Consider the following 23,888-nt stretch of genomic DNA (forward strand, 5'->3'; position numbering starts at 1 on the left):
AAGGTGGGGAACACTATTGAATTCAAGAAAGAACATCGTAACAATGTACAAAGGTGGCATTCGCATGCCTCTTCCGCCTTCCCTTCCCTTTCCACTCATTGCCAACAAAAGTCCACAATAAAGTTAAAATTTAAGTGTTATATAGTGTTATTTTATCCATTTGATTTTTTTCTTTGAAACTGTTGTCGCAATGTAAAACTATAATTCATCTCTATAAAATGAGTTTTTTGTTAATAAAATGTGTGTGTCTGGAAAGGATTTGTATTATTTCTTGTGATGGAAAAAATTGTTTTTTTTTTTTACAAAATTCAGTTTTGGTCAGACTTTTCCGAACGAAAATCTAAGTTGCACTGCACAATTTTTTTGAATTGTGCCTATCATTTGCAATCCTTATTTAAAACTAAAAGACATATGATTTAGTTTTTTATGCATTTTATATTAAATAAATGCGATCAAAAGTCCGCTTACAATGGATCCTCTGGGTGTCACTCTATTCTGCCTATAAAGCATTAAAACAAAAACATCCAAACACCTCCATTAACGTTTCAAATACTTCATGTATGTATTTATGTAATGTAGTAACAGGACTAACCCTTGTTCCACCGTGCTGCGAGAGGCATGATTTATGATGTACAATAAACTTCCACGAGCAGGGAAGCAAGGAAGCAGCTTACCACTCGATGACGTCAACATAGGCACTAATACCTGGTTAATATTTAAGTCATGAAATGTAAATGGAGTATTCTTGGCGCTTTTTGGATGGTCTTTTATTGGCTATCTTGGGCGGAATAGTGGACCTACTATTGGCTTTTATTTACAAGTTAGAACGCATTTAAAAAAATACAGCCGTCGTCATGTCTTTCATAATCATTATGAATAATCTGCAAAATTCTCCCAAAAAGTGCAGTTCCCCTTTACAAAAACTTAAATTATGATTTTAGAGTACAAGAGAAAGCTAACACTGCGGTGAGGTGGCGAATTGTCCAGGGTGTACGCCGCCTAACGCCCGAATGCGGCTGAGATAGGTTCCAGCGACCCCCTGCGACCCCAAAAGGGACAAGCAGTAGAAAATGGATGGATGGATGGATGGAGAAAGCTAACAAGCAAACATAGCTTTCTTCATAAACAAGTACCTCGCACAACACAGCAGCAACTGTAACAATGTTGTAATCTTGGTCAAGAGAAAACTGCTAAATAGTGCTGTTGAGTTCATTGTAAATAACAGTACACATAAGTTTAAAAAGTGTAAATTCCACACAAACAGTGGACTTGTAATATTTTGAAGTGCACGCAGAGGTAGATAAAGAAGTTGGATGGAACTCATAATATTCCCAATAACTATAACTATGAATTAATAAAATGGCTACATCAGGATGTTGCCTACAGCCAGAGCTGTTAATACCAATGTTGTTTGTACCTAACACTAATTAGAAAACCTTGCTTTTTTACTTTTCCTTACTAGACTACGCACTCACCAAAAACAGACTCACGGGACAGACATGTTCATTGTACATTTATGGTACACAAAGTACTGCTTACTAACGGGGACAAGACTCATTTGTAACACCAGCAGTCATACCTTTCTAGAATCTATCGCTGCATACATGATGTCCATCCAGCCTTTAAACGTGGCCTGCAAAGGTGAGAGACACATGTGAGAAAACGCTTCCTTTTACAAACTCCGTTTCCATCTGAGTTGGGAAATTGTGTTAAATGTAAATATAAACGGAATACAATGATTTACTAATCTAAACAGTGGACAGGTACCGACAGGCCAAGCGGTGTGCGGCTTCAGCGGTCGCTGAGGCAAAAACTCGGACATGGGAGGAGTTCGGGGAAGCCATGGAAAACGACTTCCGGACGGCTTCGAAGCGATTCTGGACCACTGTCCGCCGCCTCAGGAAGGGGAAGCAGTGCACTATCAACACCGTGTATGGTGCGGATGGTGTTCTGCTGACCTCAACGGCGGATGTTGTGGATAGGTGGAAGGAATACTTCGAAGACCTCCTCAATCCCACCAACACGTCTTCCTATGACGAAGCAGTGCCTGGAGAATCTGTGGTGGACTCTCCTATTTCTGGGGCTGAGGTCGCTGAGGTAGTTAAAAAGCTCCTCGGTGGCAAGGCTCCAGGGGTGGACGAGATCCGCCCGGAGTTCCTTAAGGCTCTGGATGCTGTGGGGCTGTCTTGGTTGACAACACTCTGCAGCATCGCGTGGACATCGGGGGCGGTACCTCTGGATTGGCAGACCGGGGTGGTGGTTCCTCTCTTTAAGAAGGGGGACCGGAGGGTGTGTTCCAACTATCGTGGGATCACACTCCTCAGCCTTCCCGGTAAGGTTTATTCAGGTGTATTGGAGAGGAGGCTACGCCGGATAGTCGAACCTCCGATTCAGGAGGAACAGTGTGGTTTTCGTCCTTGTCGTGGAACTGTGGACCAGCTCTATACTCTCGGCAGGGTTCTTCAGGGTGCATGGGAGTTTGCCCAACCAGTCTACATGTGCTTTGTGGACTTGGAGAAGGCATTCGACCGTGTCCCTCGGGAAGTCCTGTGGGGAGTGCTCAGAGAGTATGGGGTATCGGACTGTCTTATTGTGGCGGTCCGCTCCCTGTACGATCAGTGCCAGAGCTTGGTCCGCATTGCCGGCAGTAAGTCGAACACATTTCCAGTGAGGGTTGGACTCCGCCAAGGCTGTCCTTTGTCACCGATTCTGTTCATAACTTTTATGTACATAATTTCTAGGCGCAGTCAAGGCGTTGAGGGGTTCCGGTTTGGTGACCGCAGGATTAGGTCTCTGCTTTTTGCAGATGATGTGGTCCTAATGGCTTCATCTGACCGGGATCTTCAGCTCTCACTGGATCGGTTTGCAGCCGAGTGTGAAGCGACCGGAATGAGAATCAGCACCTCCAAGTCCGAGTCCATGGTTCTCGCCCGGAAAAGGGTGGAATGCCATCTCCTGGTTGGGGAGGAGACCCTGCCCCAAGTGGAGGAGTTCAAGTACCTAGGAGTCTTGTTCACGAGTGAGGGAAGAGTGGATCGTGAGATCGACAGGCGGATCGGTGCGGCGTCTTCAGTAATGCGGACGTTGTACCGATCCGTTGTGGTGAAGAAGGAGCTGAGCCGGAAGGCAAAGCTCTCAATTTACCGGTCGATCTACGTTCCCATCCTCACCTATGGTCATGAGCTTTTGGTCATGACCATCTATAGGATAAGGTCACGGGTACAAGCGGCCGAAATGAGTTTCCTCCGCCGTGTGGCGGGGCTCTCCCTTAGAGATAGGGTGAGAAGCTCTGCCATCCGGGAGGAACTCAAAGTAAAGCCGCTGCTCCTCCACATCGAGAGGATCCAGATGAGGTGGTTCGGGCATCTGGTCAGGATGCCACCCGAACGCCTCCCTAGGGAGGTGTTAAGGGCACGTCCAACCGGTAGGAGGCCACGGGGAAGACCCAGGACACGTTGGGAAGACTATGTCTCCCGGCTGGCCTGAGAACGCCTCGGGATCCCCCGGGAAGAGCTAGACGAAGTGGCTGGGGAAAGGGAAGTCTGGGCTTCCCTGCTTAGGCTGCTGCCACCGCGACCCAACCTCGGATAAGCGGAAGAAGATGGATGGATGGACTAATCATTTTCAACTCATAGTCAATTGAATGCACTAGAGAGACAAGCTATTTGATGTTCAAACTCATAAACTTTTTTTTTTTTTTCAAATAATAATTAACTTAGAATTTCATGGCTGCAACACGTGCCAAAGTAGTTGGGAAAGGGCATGTTCACCACTGTGTTACATCACATTTTCTTTCAACAACACTCAATAAACTTTTGGGAACTGAGGAAACTAATTGTTGAAGCTTTGAAAGTGGAATTATTTACCATTCTTGCTTGATGTACAGCTTAAGTTGTTCAACAGTCCGGGGTCTTGTCATATTTTACGCTTCATAATGTGCCACACATTTTCGATGGGAGACATGTCTGGACAGGATGCGGGCCAGGAAAGTATCCGCACTCTTTTACTACGAAGCCATGCTGTTGTAACACGTAGATTGGCATTGTTTTGCTGAAATAAGCAGGGGCGTCTATGATATCGTTGCTTGTATGACAACATATGTTGTTCCAAAACCTGTATGGAACTTTCAGCAATAATGGTGCCTTCACAGATGTGTAAGTTACCCATGCCTTGGGCCCTAATACACCCCATACCATCACAGATGCTGGCTTTTGAACTTTGCGCCTATAACAATCCGGATGGTTATTTTCCTCTTTGTTCCGGAGGACACCACATCCACAGTTTCCAAATAGAATTTGAAATGTGGACTCGTCAGACCAGAGAACACTTTTCCACTTTGCATCAGTCCATTTTAGATGAGCTCGGGCCCAGCGAAGCCGGCGGCCTTCCTGTGTTGTTGATAAATGGCTTTTGCTTTGCATAGCAGAGTTTTAACTTGCACTTACAGATGTAGCAACCAACTGTAGTTACTGACAGTGGTTTTATGAAGTGTTCCTGAGCCCATGTGATGATATCTTTTACACACTGATGTCGGTTTTTGATGCAGTACCGCCTGAGGGATCAAAAGTCCGTAATATCTTCGCTTACGTGCAGTGATTTCTCCAGATTCTCTGAACCTTTTGATGATTTTACAGACCGTAGATGGTAAAATCCCTAAATTTCTTGCAATAGCTCATTGAGAAATGTTGTTCTAAAACTGTTCGACAATTTGCTTACAAATTGGTAACCCTCGCCCCATCCTTGTTTGTGAATTACTTAGCATTTCATGGAAGCTGCTTTTATACCAAATCATGGCACCCACCTGTTCCCAATTAGCCTGCACATCTTTGGGATGTTCCAAATAAGTGTGTGATGAGCATTCCTCAACTTGATCAGTATTTATTGCCATCTTTCCCAACTTCTTTGTCACGTGTTGCTGGCATCAAATTCTAAAGTTAATGTTTATTTGCAAAAAAAAAAAAATGTTTATCAGTTTTAACATCAAATATGTTGTCTTTGTAGCTTATTCAACTGAATATGAGTTGAAAATGATTTGCAAATCATTGTATTTTGATTATATTTACATCCAACACAATTTCTCAACTCAAATGGAAACGGGGTTTGTAAGAGAACACAGACAAAAAATGAAGTGATCCTTCCTCACCACTTGCAGGAGTGCCAGGTATCCTGCCCCCACATTATCAAAGTTGATCTTGACATTTCTCCATCTGACTTCAGTGTAGTTGTCATTAATGAGTGCAAAACACTGTGTTTTGTTGTTGACGTCATTGGGGTGGAAGATTTCCTCTGCTGTGTCATTGAAGCAGTAGTAGTACTTCCCAGCAAACAAGTTCACACCCATGATGCTGAAGATGAGCCAGAAGATGAGACACACCAGCAGCACGTTCATAATGGAGGGAATGGCCCCCACCAAGGCGTTTACCACCACCTGAAGAGAATAAGTGAGGGCATTTTCTCACCACACATGGTTGCACTTAAACTCACACAACTTTTTAGAGGGGTGTAACAATAATATGTACCAATAATCCAAACACAATATCAATTTTTTCATTGACCTATGGTGAAGTCATTATTAAGCTTCATGAACTCTGCCAAGCAGCAAATGGCTGGCAAAATGTGAGACATGATTAAGGGAAACATCTGCTGAATTATGTTGATCCCCATCGTCTTAATTTTATTTTTTTTAATCCAAATTAAAATAATTATTATTTAAATAAATGTATTGTTTCACCCCTTTATAATGCAAATATTCACCTCCAAAATGAGCTGTGTGTATCATGCTTTGCACACAAGCACACTAAGAGATATAATTCAGCATACTGGCAGTAATAGAGAATTACAGCATGTTTATTGGATAACATGAATTAAAGCTTCTGGCACGAGCAGGAGACTGAATGCATGTGCACTTTAATAGATATGAGTGCTGCGACTACAACTATTACCAGAGTAATAGGGCCACAAATAATAACATTGAGAATAAATATGTTTTTCTCTGGAAAGATTACATTATGTTCATTTTGCCACGTATTTTTCCCCCCCAAAAATTGTTCAAATGTCTCTGCGTGGCCGTACTACTCATTTATATCACATAAAGCATATGAAAAAACAAGCAAACACAATGACTCAAAGGGTCTGATCTACTCAGGCCCCAAAAAACAAGTGCTAAATAGCCTGTGTAAACAAAAAAATTGAAAGTACTATTCGTGGGCACATTGCAGGTGATCTACTAAGACTGCGTGCACAATTCATAACAAGTGCAAAAGTGGTGCAGACTGCAATATTTAAATGAGGTTTTTAAATGTAATCTGAGTTGTCATCATAGAGACAGTTATTTACTGCATATCCTTGCATCATGTGTTAACCTGTGGCGTTTTGCTCTGTTGTGGAACATGCAACACACATTTATAATCCGTGCAACCTTTTCTGGGCTGTTGGAAGCAGTCCTCCAATGGATCTATAACGGTGCACTTTGGGAGACGGCGGTGTTAAAAGTAATCATCTGCTAGACCAGGGGTGTTAACCTCGTTTTCACTAAGAGTCACATTGCAGTTATGGCTGCCCTCAGAGGGCCATTTGTAAAAGCGAATAAACATGAATTTTAATGTATTATCGCCTTATGTAATTATTACACAATTGCCTATGCATTTGATGATTAAATTAGCACATTTAACTCTCAATCAGGCGACAAGGGTTCCCAAGGGCTTGGAAAGATCAGATACACACAACGCAGGGCTGATAAACTACCTCTAAAATGTATGTTGTTGTAACAACAAGCTTGATGTTCTACATGTATCACGATCAATATTATAGTGACTTACTCGATGAACAGTTGTCTGTTTAGTCAAGCTGGCTTAGGATGTTTTTCCCAGTTGATTTTGGGCAGTTGGATAAAAGTTTCTACCACTGCAGGATTTGTTAGGGCAAACAGTTCGTCTTTTGATGCGATGCAGTTTCTTTTAACAGCGTTCTTCTCGCCAGAAACATAAACCCTTTCCATCGATAACAACATTGTGTGCCACTAAGTGCAGCAAAAGCACTCAATTTCTGTCGCCAAAGCTTGGCAAGCTTCATATTTACCTCATTAAATCATGCCGATCCTGACTATCTCAACCGCCGTCGAGTCCGATGTGTGTTATGGGTTATACTTGTATAGTGCTTTTCTACCTTCAAGGTACTCGAAGCGCTTTGATACTATGTCCACATTCACCCATTCACGCGCGCAGAAGCAAGGGTGAAGTGTCTTGCTCAAATACATCGACTCGGATGGCGGAAGCTGGGGTTCGAACCAGGAACCCTGAAGTTACTGGCACGGCTGCTCTATAAAGCGGCCACCCTCGCTTTGCGCTCTCCCGGTAGTTCATCCTCTGAATATTCAGATTAAAGGCCTACTGAAACCCACTACTACCCACCACGCAGTCTGATAGTTTATATATCAATGATGAAATATTAACATTGCAACACATACCAATACGGCCTTTTTAGTTTACTAAATTGCAATTTTAAATTTCCCGGGAGTTTCGTCTTGAAAACGTTGCGTAATCATGACGTGTACGCAAGACGTCACGGGTTTTTAGGAAATATGAGCGCTACGCACACACACAGCTAAATGTCGTCTGCTTTAACGGCATAATTACACAGTATTTTGGACATCTGTGTTGCTGAATCTTTTGCAATTTGTTCAATTAATAATGGAGAAGTCACAATAGCAAGATGGAGTTGGGAAGCTTTAGCCTTTAGCCACACAAACACATGGTGATTCCTTGTTTTCTATTCCTGGAGGTGAAAATTTACTATGGATCAGAGCGTGGTCAAGCCAACATGAAACACGACGGAATGTCAACCAGCAGTTTTCGGTGAGAAAATTGTGGTTAAAAAGTCGCTTCTTACCGGAGAAAAGCTGAGCTTGTGTCGTCCATAGCTGCCGTCGACACCCCTGAGACACTGCGCGTCAACACACTCGTGGACGTACACCTCTGACTATCAGGTACTATTTAACTCACTAAAACACTAGCAACACAATAGAAAGATAAGGGATTTCCCAGAATTATCCTACTAAATGTGTCTAAAAACATCGGAATCCATCCCAATGCAAACGCGTTTTTTTTTTTTTAACTTTTTGTTTTTTTTCTAGTCCGTCGCTATCAATATCCTCAAACACAAATCTTTCATCCTCGCTCAAATAAATGGGGAAATTGTCGTTTTCTCGGTCCGAATAGCACTTTTTGTTCGGGCTCCCATTATAAACAATGTGAATACGTGAGGAGCCATCAAACATGCGACGTCATCGTCTGCGACTTCCGGTAGAGGCAGGGCTTTTGTCTTAGCACCGAAAGTTGCGAACTTTATCGTGGATGTTCTCTACTAAATCCTTTCAGCAAAAATATGGCAATATCGCGAAATGATCAAGTACGACACATAGAATGGACCTGCTATCCCCATTTAAATAAGAAAATCTCATTTCAGTAGGCCTTTAAAATAGATAAGGTTGTGAATCCTCATCTGTCTAAATTTCTCTAAAAATAGCCATCTACGTCATCTATTGTGAAGTCTGCCATTAATATTATTTGAAGCAAACATACATGTTTGTTGACGGAAGTAGGAAGTACATTACTATAAGCAAAGAAATCATTGTGCCCACAAAATAAGTTCCGTTAATGCTTAAAAAGAATTATCCATATTGTTACGAATGTGTCTGTTATTACATCATATAAATACTTACAGCATGTATAAAAAACATTGATGGAGACTTTTGATGTTGTTTTAAAGGGCTTTGAAGGCAACACAGGTGATTTCCATTAGCTGCAAAGTTAGCCATAGCTTATAAGCGTTAATATTTAAAATCCTTAAAAAAAAAGACAAATGTGTTCTTGTCTCTCGTAAGGACTATGAATGATAAACAACATTTTAAAAAAAAAAGGGCAGTTCCTCATTAAGTCATTCAGCAGCTAGAAAATTGCATTGCTGGACAGATGATGTGTGTCAACCATTTTTGTTTTCCGACAGTCGAAATAAGTCAGCAAGTGCTCGTAAGATTTTCTTCATAGTTTGTCATTGCGATCGCTGCCTCCTTTTCACAACAGCCATTTGTGCGTAACTTTGCCAGTTTCACTTACCTTCTAAACGTGCCAAAAAACAGCAGAGTTAAACAGTTTCAGGCTTTACGACTCAGATTGCAGGTGTAAAATGGTTACACCTGCATCTCCTCCTAGCATTCTGTTCAAATAATCCGCATATATTTTGCATATACATGAATAAATACATTGTGCTCGTAATTTTGCTCATTTAAAAAGAGGCAATCCTCACCACATAAGTTTAGTAGACCACCATAAGTGTCCTATCGAGTTTGCATGTTTTAATGCATGGAAACCTTCAGTAGATCAGGCCCAAAGAGTTTGCCAAATATGAGAAGATGCATCCATTTGAATATGCAATAAATGCGCGGAAAGCAAGGATGAGTGGGGCATAGGGAGCGTATGCAACCAGAAGTTTATTGATCTTCCAGTGTGACGATGCCACAGCCAAACTGCGCTAATGTCAGCGAACAGGAGTTGTTTTTTACGACACAGCGACCAGTAGAAGATTGCGAAGCAACCGACCAATGATTATATAAGATGCCCCATGATGACGTATTCACCTGGGAACCATCACTCATTGTAAGAGGGCACCCAAGTGCATGCACAAGTTTGTTTTTCGTGTGGGAGAGTAACAGTATTTTGATGTGATCTGAATCCATGCAAAACGTGTTCTTCCCCCCCACTTGCTAGCGTGCCATCCCTAGCAAGTGTTGTTGCTTTTATCGAAATTGCATGCAGAAGCACCAGCTGATTGGTATCTTGGGTCTTACCCTCATCCCTTCAAAACGTGACAGGGCTCTGAGGGGTCGCAAGGCCCTCAGTGTCCTGAGTGACTTAATTGGGCCAAGATCGGAGTAGCCCAAGGCATTAGCTATAAGGCTGACTATAGACACCTACACAAATAGGGACAGAGGAAGAAGGAAGGAGTGGGGAAGAAAGAGAGGACCCACATGGTTAGAGGGGACAGGGTGAAAAGATAGGGCCGGATGCACTGAAAGGATGGTTGTCTAAACATATACAGTGGTACCTTGTATTTTGTACATCACACTTTTCGTAGGACTTGGTTTTCGATGAAAATATTTGCCAATCTCAGTTCTTGTACGGCCAATCCTTACACTTAATAAACTAGCTTATTTTACCCCCGTACTATACCGTCGAGAATTCCATAAAGAATCCCACTCATTGATAACTCAATATTGTTGTGTTTTGAATACACTGTCTTTATTAGAAAACGGGGCCATATTGGCCGAGCCTGCTATCAACTCCCCTAGTTTTCTGCCCTTCTATGGCACCATCATTGGCGGACTCAGTAGTTCTTTGCACACTGCACAAGTTTGCTTTTTATATTGAATATGGCTGCAAAATAAGCCGCATTGGGCCCAAAAAAAGTTGCTTGTGCAAGTATGTTCATAAAGACAGGGAAAAACTATTAAATTCAAGACAGAACTCATAGCAAAGTACAAAGGTGCCTTCTGTGTGACTCCTACCTCCACTCCATCCTAATCACCATTTTCGCCAAAAAGTCTTTAATAAAGGTGAAAGTGGTGTTAAATGTTTATGTATTTTACAATGCTTTCTGGATGTATTCTCAATTAAATATACATTACATAAATGTGTTACGTTTTATGTTAATATTTTTGAGTGACTGGAGCTGATTACTTCTCACGAGAAAACTGCATCATTCGTCTCTGGCTTTTTGGAACGGATTACCAACGAAAACCCAGGTACCACTGTACAAGACATACATGGACTACAGCTACACAACATTTTGTTCATTTGCTTAGCAAATCGCCTCAGACAATTGCTTTCTACCCGTGTTCGGCTTAGTTTGGCACGTGAGTGGAGCGATGAGCAGCTGGAAAGAAACTTGTGGTTGACACAGTGAGAGGGAGAGAGAAGATAAAAAGGGAGTCCAACAAAGGGAAAACAATCTGAGGAGGGATGTTCTCACAGACACTAAACCAATGTGACACAAGAACATACTGACAAGTACAGTACACTTTCATCACTTAAGAGAGGAGAAAGAGAAGAAAGCAGAGGATCAAGGACTATCTCTGAGAGTCCCACCACAGCAACATGAGCCTTACCCTGGACCCTCAAACAAGGACCCTCGCTGCCTCGCCACTGCAGCACAATGTCACGCTTAACTTAAAGAGAGAGACACACAAATAGGCACCTGCTGTGATAGAGAAGACATTAGGTGTGAGGTTTGCTTCTTGTGACATTTGAGTTTAGCTAGCAAATGGTTCCTAATACATGATGACCTCAGAACTCTGTCGGCCTTGGATTGGTTTGAATTTCAAATTACATTTCTGTGATAAATAACGGAAGTACAGTTGTGCTCAGAAAACTTACAAACACACATAAATTTGAACTGTTGTTTTTCCAGGGTGCAATGATGACCTTTAAAAGCAAGAATCGGATGTTTATTATTTGTGGGTTTTCTTAAATTTTACACTTAATAAAACATCCAGGGTTAAGTATACACCAAGGTTTCACGTACATTCAGTTATCTGTGGCGGCCTTCGGACCGCCACCGAAGGATTCGGTGCTGTCTATTTTAAAGGTGATATTTGGCATTATCTGCTCAACTTCGCTCACAAACACATTACGGTTGATTGATTTCTTTGATGGCTTGTTGTCGCATATCCATGCGATAGATCACACTGTAACTCTTTATGTAACGATATCCGTATAAATAAACTGCAGGAAACACCCCCAACGGTAATTTTTAGGTTTTGAATTTTAATTATCGAAAGACTGTGATGGATAACCGCACTTTTATAAACTGGCGCTAGCTCGCCTAAATGCTAATATGAAGACAAGAAACATTAATGTCTTTGCCCTTTAAGAAACGCCATACCTCAATCTAAACTTGTATGAACACAATGCTGTTTGAGCAACTAAGCTTTCAAATTATGTGACCAATTACTCAGTGGCCTTGTGGTTAGTGTCCGCCCTGAAATCGGTAGGTTGGGAGTTCAAACCCCGGCAGAGTCATACCAAAGACTATAAAAAAATGGGACCCATTGCCTCCCTGCTTGGCACTCAGCATCAAGGGTTGGAATTGGGGGTTTAATCACCATAAATGATTCCCGGGCGCGGCACCGATGCTGCCCACTGCTCCCCTCACTTCCCAGGGGGTGATCAAGGGGATGGGTCAAATGCAGTGGACAAATTTCACCACACCTAGCGTGTGTGTGACAATCATTGGTACTTTACTTTAACTTTATGTGTACACTCTGATTATACAGGCTGCGCTCTCTTATGCAGACTTTCCGATTTATATATTGATATCTACAACAGGAAGTGAACTCAAATTAAAATGGAAGAATTTAATCACAATTAAACACTCAAATAAAAATATTATGTCCCTTACGAAGCCAGAACAATAATGTTTTTTCTGCCAAAAAAGTATATTGTGTGTCCATTTTTTTATTTATTAAAAAAATAAAACATCTTAGTTAGAATATACAAATACTGCTTTTGGTTGGGAAAGTCTTCTAGAACCATTTTTGGAGCTGTTGTATAATAATTTCACCCTGTAAAAAGAACGATCTAGATAAATCATTAAGCACCCAAAGACATTCATGCCCGTGATGAGTGCATGTAAACTTTTGACCACAATTGTCAATCAATACATTCAAGAGGTTGTGACATAATAAAACATGTAAATACTGATCAGGATCTTCTTTAAGTAGGTACAGTATGTGTATGAGCAGAATAACGCTGCCTTGAGTAGTTGCAATTGCAGAGGTCTTTATGGATGTAGTTCAACCACCCATAGCTTCCGTATATGTTTTTCTTCAAATAAAAAAATTAGTTGAAGTAATTCAATGGAACCTCTGCCGGTTGCAGCCAAGTAGTTCACTTGCCTCGATTTCTGTAATTGAATTCCAAGAAAGGTTTGGAAAACTTCCGTTTTTTATTGCTGTTTTTTAATACACTTTGCCATACTTCAAAAGCAATTTTGGTTATGACACATTTTGTTAGAGCACTGAATGAAAGCGGCAAATACTGTACTTTTTCTTACAGTAAATTGTAACAATTTGGTGGAAAAGGGCTCAGCAGCTAGAACAGAAGACTAACAGAAGACTAATGTACTAAGTAGAGGTCTCCCGTCCAAAGGCAAAACCCAGTAACTAAATTTTGGTCAAAACTGAGCTGATAATAATTTTGGAGTTCCTAGGTGATATGCTTAATAATTTTGGAGTTCCTAGGTGATATGCTTTACATTAGTGTATGCGGTATTGTAATTTATTCCGTAAGTAAGCTGTTACGCGCATGGCAGGACTTAGCAACTACCACATAACCGCGTAGATAGAACAGAAAAACCTAGTATCTCAAGGCACCAATCGGAGCTTCTTTGTCAGTCGCCTTATTGTCTTTAATGAGACATTTGCACAAATGGGGGCCGACGGTCAACCTGATTATGTGATATTATGGCACGAGAGGATATTTGGAAGATTGGCCCAGGACGTTGCAAGCACCTTCATTAAATGTATTGTTCTTGAATCTTCCCCTTGAATACTCTTTTGGGCAGATAACTGTGGAGGTCAAAATAAAAACTGGACGCTGTACATGGCTCTTGCCCAATGTGCAAACGCAGAATGGGGCCCACCCGAGATTGTGATAAAATATCTGGAGAAAGGGCACACATAGCTCGGTTGGTAGAGCGGCCGTGCCAGCAACTTGAGGGTTGCAGGTTCGATTCCCGCTTCCGCCATCCTTGTCACTGCCGTTGTGTCCTTGGGCAAGACACTTTACCCACCTGCTCCCAGTGCCACCCACACTGGTTTAAATGTAACTTGGATATTGGGTTTCACTATGTGAAGCGCTTTGAGTCAATAGAGAAAAGCGCTATATAAATATAATTCACTTCACTTCACACGTTCATGAGAGCAGATTCAATCCATGGCTCAATCGGCAAGAAAATGAAAGCTCAAGAAAACATCTATACGTTTGACGACTTTGTAGATCTTTGTAAGACAGCATCAAGATAGATTGGTTTTCCTTTGTTTTCTCAAAATCAGCTAGAAGTGAGTTACTAGGTTTTGCCTTTGGACGGGAGAGATGTAACGGTACATGCGTTTATATTTGGATTCTTCATTGCGGAGCGTGTGTTTTGGTATAGAAGCGTACAAGTTTCGGTACATGTTGAGTGAGGGTCAGGAAGTGTGTGTCGTGTATTTACTCTGTAAACAAACAGTGTAGCCTAGCCTATAGCTAGCAGGAGTCAAAGTTAGCAATAGTGCCAAGTAAAAGCTAGAACTTTGAAAACTCTCCTCTGTCATTACAGTATCCTGTTTGGAAACACTTCGCTTCCTCTGTAAAATAGGCAAACGGACATAGATGATAAAGCAGTGTGCCGAAAATTTGTTTAGTAGAGAAGCGGGAACAGGGCTACGAACTGGAACTATTAATGCTATCATTTTGTTCCCTGACTGTACCCAAATTGAGCTTAACCAAACTGAGGCACGTATCGAACCGTGGTTATGGCATACCGTTATACCCCATTTACTAAAACCAGTGGGCTAAAAAAATTAAGTATGAACCAAGATGCGACTGAAATGTTGATTAGCTCCTGCATAGAGTACATTCCTTTTCATGCTGTTTAACAGCTACTGTTGTCTTCCAAACATTCTCATTGTTGTTGCATTCCTTTGATAATGCCAACTTCTAGACGTCACCAAATGACAGGAAATGTTTGCAATAAGAACACATAATGTACTTACATCCACTATGAAGAAGTCCAACCAGCACCAGGCGTTAGTGAAGTACTTAACGAAGCCATAAGCCACCCACTTAAGCAACATCTCCAGGATGAATATGTAGGTGAAAACACGATCAGCATATTCCAGAATAATGCGGATGGTCTTCCTTTGCTCAATGTAGACATCTTCAAAGGCCTATGGAACAGAACAGAAGCATCGCATACACAAAGCTACAATGAATCTGTTTCAGCATTTATAGAATTTCACATAGAATCTTTGAGGAACGATGTGGTATAGACCAAAGAATCATACATTTCATTTTGCTTTGGTTCCAGATAACAACAATCAACTCTAATCTACAGAAGCAATTCAGTTCAACCACTTTAAAATACATATTACTGCCCCTTACAGGTTTGAAGAGGATTATTCTAGGTGTCACCAACCATAATTAATCTAGATCGCCGCCTGAACACATACGCAGGAAAACTCTCAGACTTGGTTCTGCTGGACCTGAGCGATGCCTTTGACACAGTTGACCAGGGTATTTTATTAGAGAGGTTAGAAAACTGGGTGACATATCTGGTTATGTCCTTAATTATTCAGCTAAACTCAAACAAAACAGAAATTATTGTCTTTGGCCAACAGAAGGTAAGAGAATCTATTACTAGTCACCTTGAGACCGTCTCTCTGACACCTAATAATCAGATTAGAAATCTAGGAGTAATAATGGACTCAGACTTGAACTATAAAAGCCACATTAAGTCAATAACATCAGCAGCTTTCTATCAACGGAAAAACATTGACAAAGTCAGAGGAACATTGTCTAAATCAGACTTAAAAAGACTAATCCATCCTATTGTCTCCAGCAGGTTAGACAATTGTAATGGCCTTCTCACTGGGCTCACTAAACGAGCTGTAAAGCAGCTGCAGTATATCCAGAATAATGCTGCTTGAGTCCTGACTAGAAACAGGAAATATGACCAATTTAATCCGATGCTTGCTGGCTTCCTGTTGCTCAGAAAATACACTTTAAAACAGCTCTGCTTGTGTACAAGTCTTTTCATGGTCTTGTGCAAAAGTACATCTTTGACATGTTAGTACCATATGTACCATCTCCAGCTTTGAGAACCTTGGTTTCCTGCAGGTGCCTAGAGTCAGGAATAAACAAAATGCTCTAAAAATCTGAAAAAGTCTTCCAGAAGAGGTGGACAGTCCTCAATGTTGGAAATGTTTCAAATTCAGACTGAAAACACTTTAATTTAATAGTGTATATGATAACTGTAAGTATTTTATCCAAACATTTTGATTGATTATCATTTTCATTTTGATTGTTTTTATGATTATTTTATTTTTTGATTTGAATTATGATCATATTTATATATGTTTACTTATTATTATATGTTATTATAATTTATGCATTATTGTAATTTTCTGTAAATCACTTTGAATTGGCCTGTGTACGATTTGTGCTGTATAAATAAACTTGCCTTGCCAACATACGTCATGGCCTATCAGCTGCATCCCTACAGCGAGCCTAAACTAGTAGGGAATAGGTGCCAGGGAATACCAGTGTTGTAGGTGGCACAGAAACAAAGTCAACAGGAATGCTGGCACATTGTGCTGCATAAGGTTGCAAAATACAGAAGAAACAAGGACACTTCCATAATATTTTATAGCTAAGATTTTTTTAACAAACTAAAAATGAAATAAGCTAGTTATGATTTCTTTTCAATATGCATTGCATTGCATTGCCTTCAATGGGTAAGTGGCCCACCCTAAGATGGCAGTTACGTAGGTACGTCTCTCACATTGGCTGCTACAGCATGCTGACGAATCTACTTATATCTCTTTCAGCGACACTTTAAATGTCCTAAAAAGGGCTCAAAACAGTTTTGTACTTGACCTAAACCAGTTAAATCTCTAAGAAATCAATAGGAAAAGTTTTGGAATATTTTACATATGACTAATACAGGATATAACTTTCCTAAAATGGCAGTGTCAGATAAGCGAGCTAATTTCCAAAAGCTTTTCCTCCTTTAAATGACTTGACTTAAATGTAGTATGCCTTTGACAGCACAAAGGTGAGTGTCAAGTTTAGTTCTAAATAAGTAACACATTTACCACAAATGGCCAATATAATATATAAGTAATATCACGTAATATCAATGTCATGTTTAAAAAAAACTCTTCGGGCCTGATTTACTAAAAGTTTGCGTGTACAAACCCTGTTTCCATGAGTTGGGAAATTGTGTTAGATGTAAATATAAACGGAATACAATGATTTGCAAATCCTTTTCAACCCATATTCAATTGAATGCACTACAAAGACAACATATTTGATGTTCAAACTCATAAACTTTATTTTTTTTTGCAAATTTTATTAACTTAGAATTTCATGGCTGCAACACGTGCCAAAGTAGTTGGGAAAGAACATGTTCACCACTGTGTTACATCACCTTTTATTTTAACAACACTCAATAAATGTTTGGGAACTGATGAAACTAATTGTTGAAGATATGAAAGTGGAATTATTTCCCAATTATTGTTTTATGTTGAGGGGAGTTGTCGTATTTTACGCTTCATAATGCGCCACACATTTTCGATGGGAGACAGGTCTGGACTGTAGGTGGGCCAGGAAAGTACCCGCACTTTTTTTACGAAGCCACGCTTTTGTAACACTTGTCTTGCTAAAATAAGCAGGGGCGTCCATGATAACGTTGCTTGGATGACAACATATGTTGCTCCAAAACCTGTTTGGACCTTTCAGCATTAATGGTGCCTTCACAGATGTGAAACTTACCCATGCCTTGGGCACTAATACACCCCCATACCATCACAGATGCTTGCTTTTGAACTTTGCGCCTATAACAATCTGAATGGTTATTTTCCTCTTTGTTCTGGAGGACACCACGTCCTCTGTTTCCAAATAAAATTTGAAATGTGGGCTTGGCAGACCACAGAATACCTTTCCACTTTGCATCAGTCCATCTTAGATGAGCTCGGGCCCAGCCAAGCCGGCGGCGTTTCAGGATATTGTTGATAAATGGGTTTGGCTTTGCATAGTAGAGTTTTAACTTGCACTTACAGATGTAGCAACCAACTTTAGTTACTGACAGTGGTTTTATGAAGTGTTACTGAGCCCATGTGATGATATCCTTTACATACTGATGTCGGATTTTGATGCAGTACCGCCTGAGAGATCAAAAGTCCGTAATATCATCGCTTACGTGCAGTGATTTCTCCAGATTCTCTGAACTTTTTGATGATTTTACAGACCGTAGATGGTATAATCCCTAAATTCCTTGCAATAGCTCGTTGAGAAGTGTTGTTCTAAAACTGTTCGACAATTTGCTAAGGATGGGGTGACCTTATACTGTCAGCAAAAATCTGCATTGAAAAGTTTTTCACCCCGTCCTTGTTTGTGAATTACTTAGCATTTAATGGAAGCTGCTTTTATACCCAATCATGGCACCCAACTGTTCCCAATTAGCCTGCACACCTGTGGGATGTTCCATATAAGTGTTTGATGAGCATTCCTCTAATTTATCAGTATTTATTGCCACCTTTCCCAACTTCTTTGTCACATGTTGCTGGCATCAAATTCTAAAGTTAATGATTATTTGCAAAAAAAAAAAAAGTTTATTAGTTTGAAAATCAAAAATGTTGTTTTTGTAGCATATTCAACTGAATATGGGTTGAAAATGATTAGCAAATCATTGTATTCCGTTTATATTTACATCCAAAACAATTTCCCAACTCACATGGAAAGGGGGTTTGTACTTTAACGTGCAAACTTGATCGCACACGCAACGCTGATCTACTAAACGTGTGCAAAGTGGATTGCGTCTGTTAGGAGAGCAGAATAAGGCGTGCCATCGATTTTGCGTCTCTGGCTTCAATATTTTTTGCAAATTATATGCAAATCATCAGAATGCTCACAATAATGGGAGGAGAAGATGTTAATAGATTATACAGCACGTGCAATGGGATTGATCTTTTTGAGAGCACAATTTAGCATTTCATTTGGCATATCTGAAAAGTATGTGCAAAATGACACACGGCCGCGCTGCAAAGACAGACGATGGACAGAGAGCCCTCCATCCTTCGTGTGTGTGTGTGTGTGTGTGTGTGTGTGTGTGTGTGTGTGTCAACAAATTTGGACTGTCAGAATAAAAATTATTAGACATATAGTCTCTTCAGCAACATCCTTTTATAATTTCATACTGCATGTTGGGTAAATTAAATTAAGGGGATGATTAAAACAAACTAAATTGATGTGGGGTTTTTTAATGCTGTCCATTTTTATGACATAAGATATATATTATCAACACGTTTCCTATATCATAAAAACTTCCTGAAGGATGCAATTTTTTTGCGTCTTGAGGACATTAAGTGCAGCCTTTTTACTGTAAGAGCACCCTGATCACTGAAAATAAAGGTGATTCCGTTGTTGATGCACTTTGAACTGTGTCTAAAGTGCCCATAAAAAGTGGTAGATGTCTCATGCATGTTTGAAAACATGGCAAAACGCCACAGCTAAGGGCATGATAAAATGAATGAGCAGTAAATGATCGCGTGTCTTTGTGATGATGCCCTGTATAATACGCGAAAAATACAAATTTATCTAAGGCGATCTGCACCACTGGTTGATAAGTACACACAATTTTGAAGATTGCACACACTGTTTTGCATCTGGTACTTGGATCCTAGTAAATCAGGCCCTTGGTCGTTGGTAAAGGTAGAGTATCCCAGTTTTTTTTGCTTCAAGCACAAATGGGTTTGGGGTCTTGTAGAGTAATAATATTAAAATCTAAATTAATATTATAATATTATATTTAAATAATTGTTCATTCTAATCATATTTTAGTCAAAACAGTTGTGTGATTGCAAAAATTTGCAAACAGAATATTCCTATATTTGTTGAAATATAGTAGTTTTAACATTCAAAGTATTTTTTTAGGTTATTCTTGCAAAATTTATTAACATTGTGATTGAGGGCTGAGCATCCCTAAATATACTAGACTTGCCCCTGGCCCACTCTTCAGCATTTAAATGTTTTTTTCATTTGGCCACAGGCTTCCTCTCTCCAGAAAAGCTGCAGAGCTAAGCTGGATTTTGTCGGATGAAAGGTTGATGCATTACAGCGCTCGGCTATCCATTAGACCCAATCATACAAGCTGAAGAAGAAAATCAAGCGATGGCACATCTCGTAAAAAGGATCAGTTTCTTTGAACCTAATGAGAACAATTGACTGCCCATGCTTAAGGTTATCTTAAATCAATGTTCAAGTTTATTTAAACAAGTGCTATCTTACCAGGGCTCCACTGCTTAGTAAGATCATGAAGATGATGAGTGTTTCAAACCAGTTGTGCTCCACTATCAGATAGCAGGTCTTCCTCAGGAACCACCAGTGCTTTCCCCAGCCGTGAGTGATTGGGACATCACAGCACTTGTATTTTGCCACACATTCTGGATGACAACGATGCAATGTGTGTTATTGAAATGCACGATCAATCTCGCTTCATGGCGTTTATACTACGTACCATCTGTCCAGCAGGCATCTGGGTCAAGGTATTCCTCCACCACCTCCACGACTGCCACCTCCTCCACATCGGGCTTAATGTCTATTGTGCTGCCCTCAGATGAACTGGTGTCATCCAGCTAGGAGAAGAAGAGCGAACATAGGTTGAGTGTGCAGCTATTTCAATAATGTGTTTGCGTGAATCACTTGATTTATTACTACTATTCTGTAAATGTTGTAGTGGTGCATACTCTAGTGACTCATTTGCGCTCTACCTCGCAGCACAGAATCAAAAGATAGCAATTAAACCTCAGCTCAAATACACATTCATAAAAAATATTTGCAGTAATGACTTTTCCCTTGAATGACTTGACTTAAATGTAGTGTGCCTTCATTTTGTCTCCCACATAATTGCTCTGATTAATGACTATAAACGTGAATCAAACCAAATTTAGTTGGAAAGAGAATGATACTGCACTTTGTGATCTTGTATTGTCAGCAAAAATCTGCATTGAAAAGTATATTGTAGCGTCCTGGAAGAGTTAGTGCTGCGAGGAGTTCTGGGTATTTGTTCTGTTGTGTTACGGTGCGGATGTTCTCCCGAAATGTGTTCGTCGTTTTTGTTTGGTGTGGGTTCACAGTGTGGCGCATATGAGCAACGGTGTTAAAGTTGTTTATACGGCCACCCTCAGTGTGACCTGTATGGCTGTTGACCAAGTATGCATGCATTCACTTGTGTGTGTGAAAAGCCGTAGATATTGTGTGGCTGGGACGGCACGCAAAGGCAGTGCCTTTAAGGTTTATTGGTGCTCTGTAATTATCCCAACATCTGTGTACACAGTGGCGTTTTAAGAAGTCATAAATTTTACTTTTTGAAACCGGTACTGATAATTTTGAAAGCGATACCGATAATTTCCGATATTACATTTTAAAGCATTTATCAGCCGATAATATCGGGACATCTCTAATCCTTACTCCACTTCTGAACTGAGCACATACAAACCTGGTGTGGCAAATATGGAGAAGACATAGCAGGATGGATCAGTGTTACATATTTAGCGACAACTTCCCTATATCAAACAGAAATACACGTTTTCTAGACACAAAGATGTAACCATAATTGTATTCAGATTTGTCAATATGGATTTTCACTATGCATACATCTGAATCGTACCAAAGTAAAAGTGAAAGACAGCAAATGTTTCTTGAGTCATGCATTTACTCGGTAATCAAATACAAGTGGTTACGAAAGGCTAAGTATTTGCTGCGGAAGAAGAGATCCAGACATGTGGGGTACCTCTACGTGCTGGGCATAAATCATTGTTGTGGAAGGTGAGGTGAGGACTCATGCGGAGCAACTCCAAAATGTGTCGAAAAATTATGGCAAAAAATGTTTTAAAGAAAGTTAAACCAATAAAAAAAAGTAGTACCTCCCTGTTGAATACATCTGAGTCGGACAAATAAACAATCCTTGCACTTTGACTTAAAAAAGGTTTAACTCAACATGATTTTTTGCTTCTACTGGAGACAGAATGTCATTTCCAATCTCACACTGGTCTGTCCTACTCACATCTTTGCTGTTCTCCACATCCGACTCACTGCTGAAGTCCTCTGTGTTAAGGTTTTCAAAATCCGATTCGCCAACAGCAATCGGTACACACACGGTCAGGTTGGGATTATGGATGAAAGACATATAGTCTTCATCAATCATGTACTTTCCAACGCTGCTGCCAATGCCGCTGGTCGTGCCGTTGCCATTTTTAGCATAGTCCAGTTCCCGGTTGATGTCTACCGAGTGGTTTGCTATGCAGTTAAGTTTTTTCTCATACATTTCATCCAGAGGTTTCTGTTCATCTTCGACAGGCTGCAGGTGAGAGTGAAAAAAAAGTATGGTATTGTCAGACATGGTAAATAGTAAATGGGTTGTACTAGTATAGCGCTTTTCTACCCCTTTTTAAAGAGCCCAAAGCGCTTTGACAGTATTTCCACATTCACCCATTCACACACACATTCACACACTGACGGTGGGAGCTGCCATGCAAGGCGCTCACCAGGACCCATCAGGAGCAAGGGTGAAGTGTCTTGCCCGAGGACACAACGGACGTGACTAGGATGGTAGAAGGTGGGGATTGAACCAGTAACCCTCAGATTACTGGCACAGCCACTCTACCAACTTCGCCACATAGTCATAGTGTGAGTCTATTCCTTTCACTTAAAGTCCAAACTATGCCATATGGCTCTTTTTATTATTTTACTTGTCAAAGATGTACCTTTTCCATGGCTAAATAGGTATAAGAATGTTGTCATGGGTACAAAGCCTTTGTTTTTGTCACTCCATGAAAAAACATTTGACCTCTTATTTGTAACTGGATTTGTGTATGTTTTGTAACTGGATATGTGTATTATTATTTTGTTTTAAACTTTTGAAAAGGACCCCAGGAAGACTAGCCTGGTGTTTGTGCGTCAGCTAATGGGGATCCTCAAAAAACAATAAACACTAAACCTGAAAGAGTAAAATTGTCATTTTAAAAAAAAAAAAGAAATTTGTAAGAGTTAGTTATCAATTTAATAGGATTCCACCACAGAATAGTTGGAATTAAAAGTTGTCTGTACGCTGTGGCTGCAGAGATGTTTTGTCTGCAGGTTGATAAACATACAGTAGGTCACAAGTGTTTTTAACATAAATGAATATATCTACCTCATTTTACATGTTTTGACTCTTATTTCTCCAATAGAGTGAATGCCATTATAAACAGTGTTGACACTTTCATATTAAAATTTATAGTACAGTATTACACAAAAAGAAGTACCGCAACTACTATAATTATAGGTTTTCTAGGGATAATACTGCAGAAAGTAAACTTGGATATATTTAGTATATATTGGATATACCTACTGTATAACTAGTCAATGCACAGCTTGGTTAGCAGTATAAATCTATTGTCCGCTGAAAAAACAGCTGTTGTGGTCTTATTAAGCGGCAACACAATTACGTACATCTCACAGTGAACATTTGGTGTGAACATATAAGATGAGCACCATTATGTAGCATTGTCTTAAATCTTCTTCGGCATGGAATTGACTAGAGCTGCACAGGTTCTTACTGGAATCACCTTCCACTCCTCCATGATGGCATCATCGGTGCAGCTAGTGATGGTTAGATACCTTGCCCCCCCAAACATTCTTTCCTTACTTCGGCTTGAGGATGCCTCACAAGTGTTTCATTGGGTTCAGGTCGGGAGGAGACGTACTTGGCCACTCTATCACCTTTATCTTCCTCAGCGAGTCATACCAAAGACTATAAAAATGGGACCCGTTAGCTCCCTGCTTGGCATTCAGCATCAAGGGTTGGAATTGGGGGTTAAATCACCAAAAATGAGTCCCGGGCGCGGCACCGCCGCTGCCCACTGCTCCCCTCACCTCCCAGGAGGTGAACAAGGGGATGGGTCAAATGCAGAGGACAAATTTCACCACACCTAGTGTGTGTGACAATCAGTGGTACTTTAACTTTAACTTAAGCAAGACACTTATCATCTTGGAAGTGTGTTTTAAATTGTTACCATGTTTCCAAAAGTCCAT

At 40.4% G+C, this 23,888-nt stretch overlaps 1 protein-coding gene across 6 annotated transcripts in view; it reads right to left on the minus strand.

The window, feature by feature from the left end:
• scn8ab (sodium channel, voltage gated, type VIII, alpha subunit b) overlaps positions 1–23,888 on the minus strand; it is a 150,792-nt gene that overhangs the window by 10,866 nt on the left and 116,038 nt on the right. For 4 of the 6 annotated variants that reach the window (XM_061875160.1, XM_061875162.1, XM_061875161.1 and 1 more), the window contains exons 18-24: positions 21,880–22,173; positions 20,332–20,449; positions 20,103–20,257; positions 14,810–14,983; positions 9,845–9,967; positions 5,144–5,428; positions 1,580–1,633 (exon numbers count right to left, since the gene is read on the minus strand). In XM_061875160.1, the coding sequence (XP_061731144.1) occupies positions 1,580–1,633; positions 5,144–5,428; positions 9,845–9,967; positions 14,810–14,983; positions 20,103–20,257; positions 20,332–20,449; positions 21,880–22,173 (1,203 nt within the window). The remainder of the gene's footprint in view (positions 1–1,579; positions 1,634–5,143; positions 5,429–9,844; positions 9,968–14,809; positions 14,984–20,102; positions 20,258–20,331; positions 20,450–21,879; positions 22,174–23,888) is intronic. The other 2 variants (XM_061875163.1, XM_061875164.1) reach the window with 1 other exon arrangement.

This window comes from Nerophis ophidion, linkage group LG16, assembly GCF_033978795.1.
Source record: "Nerophis ophidion isolate RoL-2023_Sa linkage group LG16, RoL_Noph_v1.0, whole genome shotgun sequence".
Taxonomy (NCBI): Eukaryota; Metazoa; Chordata; class Actinopteri; order Syngnathiformes; family Syngnathidae; genus Nerophis; species Nerophis ophidion.